The 9,985-nt window shown below is 44.4% G+C and overlaps 1 protein-coding gene across 1 annotated transcript in view; it reads left to right on the forward strand.

Moving 5' to 3' along the window:
• Window positions 1-2,072, forward strand: part of LOC124545840 (protein vestigial) — a 409,415-nt gene extending 407,343 nt beyond the window's left edge. Inside the window, exons 5-6 of the mRNA XM_047124798.1 lie at window positions 1,599-1,738; window positions 2,068-2,072. Coding sequence (XP_046980754.1) covers window positions 1,599-1,738; window positions 2,068-2,072 — 145 coding nt within the window. The remainder of the gene's footprint in view (window positions 1-1,598; window positions 1,739-2,067) is intronic.
• The last annotated feature ends 7,913 nt before the right edge of the window (window positions 2,073-9,985 follow it).

Below are 9,985 nucleotides of genomic sequence, written 5' to 3' on the forward strand. Positions count from 1 at the left end.
TCTGCCCAGACAGAACTTGTGAGAGAGCAGCTTGGACGTCAACTCCCCTTAGTGGTAGTATCTAGCATATCAAGGACTAATGACAACAATAGTCGGCCATTTTGCCTCATGATTAGGATACACCGGCCTTAAACATCCTTTCCACATGCATCAGTGCATGCGTCCAGTATGCATGCGTGCATACTGACCAGTAGGCTCACATACCAAGTTCTTGTAAATTTGACTGGACTTTGTGGTCACTGAAACAACATCACATACCCTCTCAGTCCATTAAGTGCCATAATGTTTCCCCCACCCTCTCCCCTTCTGAGTGCTCCGCTTTATGTCAGAGACTGTAGATATAAGATTGATATTCATGAGCTCATCTGCCTTGGTCCTTTGTTACGAATGTGGCATCTCTCTGACTTCCTCGTACAAGCAACATGACTATTGCCTAATCCTTTTCCAGAGGAATCTCATTCTGACTACCTGCTAAAGTTACTGTGTCAGTAAATAGACGTAGACATTTAGAGTCAGGTGCCTCGTAAAAAGCCATTGTGTATTGAACCAGGGACCTAGAAACAACGGAGAGCCTTCGCCCCACCGTAGCCCTCAGTGGTTCACAATCCCACAACAGGCCACCCAACCCACCGTCGCCCCACACCGAACCCAGGGTTATTACGCGGTTCGACCCCTAGTGAACAAGCCCCCCCTCCCCACAGGACATTTTAATTTCAACTGTCTATACTTTTACAAGTAAATTCATAAAACTTTGTCAGCATGACCAGGAAGGATTCAGGATTCACACTCATAGCAGTGGAAGTGAAAAAACATAACAAAATAATTTTTTTTTAGATATGAAATTTCATCATTTTTTCACTTACTGTTGGCTGCATTTGTTGCTATAGGCACATTTTTCTTCACAAGTAAGAGAGATTCTTTGATGAATTTTGCACAGCATACAAACCATACTTACAGGTGTATGAAACTTTAGAATTTTCCAAATCTATTAAAAACTGTGGTAAAAATTGAGATAATTAAGTACAAAATTTGATTTTTTTCTAAATATAAAGTTTAAATAGATTCTAGAGTTTCAGACACCTGTAAGTATGGTTTGTATGCTGTGCAAAATTCATCGAACAGTCTCTCTTACTTACGAAGAAAAGTGTACCTATAGCAACAAATGCAGCCAATAGTAAGTGAAAAAACGATGAAATTTCACATGTAAAAAAAATTATTCTGTTATGTTTTTGAACTTCCGCTGCTACGAGTGAGAATCCTGAATCCTTCCTGGTCATACTGACAAAGTTTTATGAATTTACTTGTAAAAATATAGACAGTGGAAATTAAAATGTCTTGTGGTGCCTCTCCTGCTCCAAGTCGGCCCGTTTGACGTACTATTCCCCTTAACCCAGTCATAAATCCGGTGCGACTCTGAGTGAGCTCGTATGTTATTCACTAATCGGCAGCGCAGAGTGTACCAAACGCTTTCCGGATGCCAAGAAACGCGGCATCAACGAGGGCGCCGACGTGCTATGTCCAATTACCCGACGCAGGCTAGGGTGTCGTGGGGTGCTGGGTGCCGGAGTGAGGTACTGAGTGCGTGACGTGTTGCGCAGGGCAGTGCACGACTACCACCACCATCACCACCACCACCACAACATGGCGGGCTACAGCGGGCTGCTGCTGCCGGGCGCGCGGCTGCCGCAGTACGGCGGCAAGGCGGCCGGCGACGCGTGGGTGTCCGCCCCCGCGCACGGCGCGCGCCTGCACCACGACCAGCCCGCCGCCGCCGCCGCCCACCACCTCGACGCCGCCGCGGCCGCCGCCTACCCCGCCTACCCGGCTGCCTCTATGGCGGGTGAGTACGGCGCTGTGCGCCTAGGGGGCACGGCGTACTAACGAAAAGTATCATAAGCAAAGTTTCGTACCCATAAAAATACAACAACAAAAATGTCGATGTCATGAGGTACCAAAGCTTATCTTTGATAAAAGAATTCTGGTAGATGCTCCCCATCAGCTCAAATCTATCCATCACTGTTTGTAAAATCTATCCGTGATTGAGATAAATGAAATCTGGTTTCACAGGATAGAGCGGATCAGGTTATGGTTGTGGAGGGGGCCATAATCAGTTACCGTCAGTAGCACAAAACACACAAACTTCTATTTTCCTAAGAACCACTTAATTACGCATTGCCTTAAAAGAATCAAAATAAAACAATATGGCTGAAGGCCTAGTTAAGAAAACTTGAGTTGCCTCCTGGGCTGGAGGCCCAAAACCACACCAAAAACAAGAATGGCTGAAGGCTCTAAGCTTGTTGATACCAGCGATCACATAAACTGCTCAGTTTATGTGATCGCTCTAAGCTTGTTGATACCAGTGCCTATCAATTTTAATTGTATATTACAGCACTGAGGATGGTCACTAAGTGACCGAAAATCGATTTTGCGGACAATAAAAACAACAAAATACGGCCAATGCTGATTTTCCTTCCAATTTTATCCACTATTAGGTCGTGGTGCACAGAACACTCCATGGTGTCGACAATCTATAAAAAAATTGCTCTAAAGAATATACGCGGCTGGAGGCCTTACTTAAAAAACTATTTCACAAATACTCGGCTGAAGGCCACACACAAGACATTGAACAACTGAGGGCTTAGGGCCTGGATAACAAGAATTTCAGATGGAACAGGCTTCGAAAATTTAGTTTTTAAACAAATCAATCTTCAAATTTTAACTCAAGTCGACTGAAGGCCTTTTTTTAAAAACTAAAACAAACTAAATTAATAGACGGCTGAAGGCCTCGCACAGTACTTGAGACTAAAATGAAAATCGCAATCTAAAACCAACAGAACAGTAACGCTCAGAAGTGTTCCAAAGGCCGGCCTGAGGAGCTAGCTGTAACGTAAGATGAAGTGAGACAGGCAGCCAGAAGTAAGGTTAAATAACCGGATGGCAACCCGACCCAGGGACAGCTGAAGGACTGTCCAGCAACCTAATCAATTCCCTTCCGCCCAACCAACGCCACGACAACGGGAAGTATCAGCAGAGGACAAAGATACCAGCTGCACTACGTCTTCAAAATTGGTGTCTAAAAACAGCCAAGGCACAATAACCACTCTAAGAAAAAAATGAACAAACAACTAAAAGGCTGTAGAAGTACATGCCGTGCCGGACAACATCAACACGGCGAGGAAAAACACACTGCCGGAAAACACCCAGGGCAGGTTACTGGGGCGTTAACGGCCACAAAGCAGAAAATACCGCTGGTGCACTTCACTGATAAGTAACAACCAATTTAATAGTTAAAGACCATACAAGAAGATGCCTGCAAAACTTCGCCGACTCCAACACGCCATGCATTGCTGCTAGCTGGAACGACCCAGGAAGCAACAACCGGCAATGAACGAAGAGATGTCACAGCAGTTGGGGTGTCATAACAGGTTAACTGATCACTCAATTTCAGTGTCCAGCTTTGGAGGGCAATGAACTTTGTAGCTCTCGCAGCTAGCGCCTCACAATCCGACAGCGCGTGCACACCACCAGCGGTTCTGGCCTGACCTCAAGCTGAGGAGACTTCCTCGCTGCTCTGTCTCAACCGCCCGACTGCATCCAACACGCAGACAGCGTTACAATAAGTGGTCAGTCAAAACCACAAGCTACACACGGATCCGCTCAAACACTTCGGCAAACAACTCGAACGATACTAAAATGGTCACTGTGGAACAACAAGGACGAATCACAAGTCGACACACACAAAGAACCCAGAAGCGGTCGGCGACCGAATACACGCCGTCCGATACGACGACGGACCGAACGACCAACCAAGGTCGTCCCCACTCAAGTCATGAGTGTCGGCAACAGTCGGGCGAGTCATGGCTGTCCAGACCTCGTTGCTGCTCCGTCCCAACTCAACTCCCGACACACGACGACCCGGAAATACTAGCGGTCGCACCAAAGATAATACGACAGTGCTCTTGTCGATAAGCGCTGCTGCTGCCATTCATGGGCAGGCAAGCTAGCAACTTAGTGACACCAGTAAATCGAATAAGAAACGATGCGGCAGTACCGTAAACACAAGATGACAAGCAATACACGGCATGAACACGAGCCGCGCACGGCTCAATACTATCGATTCTCACAAGTTTTAAATAGAGTAGCTGTTTTGTACAACTTCACACACACTGGTAAGGAGACTGGGATACAAATGGTGCAGCAGCTGTTGTCATAGTGAAGCTGGGCAGAAGCAGAAACGCAGTGAACTGAAGATTTATTTTGCCGGCCGGAGTGGCCGAGCGGTTAAAGGCGCTACAGTCTGGAACCGCACGACCGCTACGGTCGCAGGTTCGAATCCTGCCTCGGGCATGGATGTGTGTGATGTCCTTAGGTTAGTTAGGTTTAAGTAGTTCTAAGTTCTAGGGGACTTATGACCACAGCAGTTGAGTCCCATAGTGCTCAGAGCCATTTTTTGAAGGTTTATTTAACTTGTAGATTTCTCTATTCATTGCAATGAAACCTTACAAACGAACAAACAGCAACCCCTTCGTACTCCTACGGATTTATGGACATCCTGCAGGATTCATTGTGTCAGTTCCCCCCCCCCCCCCCCCCCCCCCCCCCCCCCCCCCCCCCCCCCCCTCCCCAGCACTACTTCAGACATTAGATGAGTCCATGCCACGTCTTGTTGTGGCACTTCTGGCCGCTCGCGGGGGTCCCACACGATATTAGGCAGATGTACCCGTTTCTTTGGCTCTTCAGTGTAATGCCTGTCTTCCCCTACAATATTAGCTCCGCGTCTTCTAGTACCGTGGTAGCTATTCCATGATGTCTTAACACATGTCCTATCATCCTGTCCCTTTTTCTACTTACTGTTTACCATACACTATGTGATCAAAAGTATCCGGACGTTTGGCTGAAAATGACTTACAAGTTCATTCCCGGCGGGGTCAGGGATTTTCTCTGCCTCGTAATGACTGGGTGTTGTGTGATGTCCTTAGGTTAGTTAGGTTTAAGTAGTTCTAAGTTACATCCATGCCCGAGGCGGGATTCGAACCTGCCACCGTAGCGGTCGCGCGGTTCCAGACTGAAGCACCTAGAACCCTCGGCCACTCCAAAGCAAGAAGGTGCTTAAAACATCAATGTAGGTCTTTGCTGTGATAGCGCCACGTAAAACAGCAAGGGGTGCAAACCCCCTCCATGAAAAACACGAATACACCATAACACAACAGCCTTAGAAATTTACTGTTGGCACCACACGCGCTGGCAGATGACTTTCAACGGGCATTCACCATACTCACACCCTGCCATCGGATCGCCACATTGTGTACCGTGATCCGTCATTCCACACATCCTTTTTCCACTGCTCAATCGTCCAATGTTTACGCTCCTTAAACCAAGCGAGGCATCGTTTGGCATTTACCAGCGTGATTTGTGGCTTATGAGCAGCCGCTCGACCATGGAATCCAAGTTTTCTCATCTCCCGCCTAACTGTCATAGTACTTGCAGTGGATTCTGATCCTGATCAGAATTCCTGTGTGATAATAAGCAAGTATGGGTGTCATGCAATGTGAGACTCCTGCTACTAATGCACGAGCGATCTGTCGAAGGCTGACTAAGACTGAAGATTGTTGAACTCTGCGACTGCGACTCAGACTGGAACACCCTAGATGGCGGCGGCAGAGGGTGCTTGTAGTAGGAGTCACTGAAGATGGGGCTCAGCGGGCGCGCATCATCATTGGATCCGATTGGTGGCTACGTGACCTCTATCACCATCCATCGGGAAAGTGCGCTTCCGTTGCTGACTGTGACACGCCGGTGAAGACAGTATCGATCTATCACACCACAATAGTACAGTTTGCGCGACTTAACTTTCCCCTGCACAGAAACGCCTTTCGCTTTTTCTATGCTGGGCGAGTCCACTCCTCGGTTCGGAAGGGCCTCAGTTCGCTGTGCCTACTGAGTCCGTTACGTACGGAAAAGCTTCTGCCCGTTTAGACCGGACCGCGGGAATGGACGCACGGCGGCTAATCAGAAATGTTTCTCAAACTATGAAAAAACTATTCGGTAAAGAAATTTGATCCTCTCGCATTTCGTAGCCATATTCATCAGCTTCATAATGACCTGTCTATCATTTCGTTAATTGCCGTAGTTATTCTGATATTTCGACATTAAATAAGGTACTGCGCGAAATTCGAATAGTTTGCAATGAAAAATAGGCCACCATGACTTTGCAGCTGGTGCAGGTTAGGCCATACATTGCTGTGTACGAAATTTAGCTAACATATTCAGCTTTCCTTTAAACTTGATGTAAGGTTTAAACCTACAGTCTCAAGAAAATTGATTGTATGTAGTGTAGTCACTTCCAGTCACACGCGCAAACGATAGACTGACACTGAAATATCGATAACGTACTTCATATTTTATAGATAGTTCGAGACACTGAAACGAGTTTTTGGCCAATGTTATTACGCAAATTCAGAGTATTTTCCCATTTAGTTAATTTGTGAAACACTCTTATCTACTGCAATATAAAAATAAATACAAACTTTTTACAATGAAATAAGGTAATCATTTTAAGCGCCATCCATAGCTGTGTGAAATGACAGTTAGCATCGATAACGTACTTCATATCTTATAGATAGTTCGAGACACAGAAGCGAGTTTTTGGCCAATGATATCACAAAAAATTAGAATATTTTGCCACTTAGTTAATTTGTGAAACTCTCTTATTTATTTAAATATAAAAATAAATTCAGATTTTTTACAATGAAAAAAGGTAATCATTTTGAGCGACATCCACAGTTGATGAAATGATAGCATAGGTTTGTAACAACATAAGGGAAGGAATCACACATTTATTTTTATACTGAGCTGTTCATGAGATACTCACATAATTTGTCCTCAGCTGTTTGTTTAATAGTACTCTGTTTCCGGATTCTGTCGGTACTGCAACTATATTAGCATGCTAATGAGGTGGAATTGTGCAAAGCACAATGTTTTTTGGTAAAGTAAGCCAATTTTTACATGGCAACAAGGTAAAAAAGACATTTTAGAAGCGAAGCGAAAATAAATCGCTCCTTCTGTTGCAGTTTAGTTGTAATCCTATAACCCATTGCGTTTTTAATAACAAATAGTTGATTTGTAATGACATCGTGTATTAAGTCAAAACGCTGCTATATTCAAAGACTTTTTTTATTAAAATAATATTTTCTGGTGCTACAAGCTTATTTCGGCTCCATGACCATTGTCATACTATCTGCAAACATGTTTTGGGCTGACTTTACCAGATACCTCGCGTCAGTGGTCTAATACCGTTTAGAATTGTACTCGATATTAGCGGAAACGCCGAAATCTAGAGTGTACAGAGGAAAAATACATTATTATACAGTCAAATGGTGGTGAATTCTTTCAGCAAATATTGTATGTTTGTGGATCAGCATCATCGACAACTTCGTAGTCACGTACGTTTGTGTGAAGTTTATAGACCATCTGCAATCGACAGGAGTACAGTTGGCACTAGACATTGACGCTTAAGAGTAAAGTCGTATGGCACTATCGCCTGGGAAACCCCGAATTTCACTTTCATCCGTCTAATTTAGAATGTTTTCCAGTCCTTCGCGTACAATGACATCATACTTTCGCGAAGTGGGAGAGTTGTGTGATTAAGTGTATCTGATATGTATGTGGAAGTGTATGCAATAAGTGTGACTGTTAAGGGTGTGTATAGTATAATGTCATGTTTGTGTTGGATGACGATGAGAGAAGGGAGAGGGTGAAACCTGGTACCGCCACATCGCCTACCTCTATCGAAGAGCAACAAGGGCGGACGAATCACCATCACTAGTGCTGCATGCCCTCACTTCATGAGACGCTACAGAGGTTTGGAACTTAATCCAGAACATTAGCGCAAAGACTGGTGTTTTCGGACATAACGCCAGCACCCCTCCTGCCTTTTTCCCTAAAGGCAAAGGGAAAGGAGCCAACAGCACACTGCGTACCCAGGCGGCTACCCATCTAAGTACTGACCGCGCCCGACGTTGCTTACCTTTCGTGATCTCACGGGAACCGGTGTACTGACCGCGGCAAGGCCGTTCGCGGCACAGAGGATGAGGCCATCAGAAGTCGGTTCGGCGGAGCTCCAAGATTTAGAGCGAGGGAGAAGATCGTCCACGACTGACACACACGAGACATTGTAACGTGCTGAGGGTCTCGCTCTGAAGATGGGCTTCCAGCGGCTTCGGCGCCGTACCAACCCAGGGGATGTTCTGATTCAACGCGATAACACACGGCGTCACAGGAATTTGAGGACTTTTTAATACATCACGAAACTGAGCTGGGCAGTGTTAACCCATGCACACGACATCCCTGACCTATCTGCCTCGGGCTTATACACGTTTCGGCTGTAGAGAAGAAGACATTTTCAGGATGACGAGGAGGTGATTCGCATAGTGAAGAAATAGCTTCAGGACTAGAATAAGGAATGGTACGTAGAGGGCATATACTCTCTTGTGTGGCGCTGGAGGAAAGCCGTAGAAGAGGAAGGAGATTACATGGAAAATTAGGGTTTGTGGATAAAAGATCAGTCTTTCGTGTGTGTAATTTTCTTTGTGCGGAACAAATGGTTTTTGAAGAAAGAAATGTGAGGCATTGCTTTCCAGGCACCGTCGTACTTTTCCGTACCATCCGGCTGTTTTTCTGATAACCTGTCTGTAATTTCATATTTCAAGTTTCAGTTTTTTTTAAATTTTAATCTGTAATGAAAATAATAACATTTCTTGACTTACAGTCTTCGATTACTTCTTAGAGTTAATTCCGTCTAGACGGGGTCCGCTATACTCCACTTGTAGAGTGCATACGAAGTTACTAGGCACCTAGCTGCGCAGGCAGCTTAGATCTAGCAAGGTGTTCTTAGTTTTTTTTTGACAGTCGACGCTGAAGTGTGAATAGAAACTCGATCACCCACACAGAATGATTATTATGAACGTAATAACAAAGAAAGTAAGAAAAGTAATGAATATAATAATAATGTAAGCCTTATTAACATTGTGATAAAAACCATTTTGATAATATTAAGTCCCTGCCAAATTCGAGTATGTTACGTCCTTGCCAAATTCGGTTATTGATATACCAAAAGAAAGGCAAGGCAGCAGTATCAAAATAATCAAACCTGATGAGGATGTTAATTGGAACGGGGATAAGTGAGAAATGACAGGTAGTAATTGGGAGAGAAAATAATTGAAGAAAAAGCTGAGGAAAACTGAGAGTTGGTTAATAATGGGATGGAAATTGTGGTTCGCAGTTAGACAGGAGGAAGATAGGTGAGAAGGTACGCCAATGATATCCATAGTCTTAGACCGCAGTACGGTCATGAATCAGACGTATATGAGTTGGTAGTTTTCCCCAAGGATATATGTCTGAAGTGGAGGAGGTGAGAGAGAAATATTTGTGTGTTATTCATGGTTACTGCCAACATGCTAAATATATCGAAAGTTGTTTTGTAGTTATGGATACAACTCGACTGATGAGTCGGCAATTAGTACGAACAGTTAGAAAAAATTTTGTAATATTTTGCGAGGTTTTAATTTCACTTGCACAGCCCATATTTGCTGCAATCTTGCCCTCAGAATGACAGAATGGTCACTCGTCGAAATATCGGTGTTTGTCGACGACGACACTCGGCTGCATTCCAATAAGTTATTTGAGCACTGTAAATGCCAGGATAAACTCAAGTCTCACAACTTAATTTCTCTGCACAACCTCCGATCAACCATCAGTACTGTTGACGGATCCTTTCCACTTTATACAGTGGTATGAATAAAAGTGTGTTGTGAAAAATATAAGAAATGCATAGTGCTGTAGAACAACTCAAAATTAGACCAAAATTATCAGTGTCTAATGCAGAAAAACAAAAATGTGCGGGCAGACAGCATTTCCCGATGTAGGCGAGAAATAAATCGAAAACACCGTAAGTACAAATTAATTTACTCTGTTTTTCGACCTAAAA

Source organism: Schistocerca americana, chromosome 8, assembly GCF_021461395.2.
Source record: "Schistocerca americana isolate TAMUIC-IGC-003095 chromosome 8, iqSchAmer2.1, whole genome shotgun sequence".
Taxonomy (NCBI): domain Eukaryota; kingdom Metazoa; phylum Arthropoda; class Insecta; order Orthoptera; family Acrididae; genus Schistocerca; species Schistocerca americana.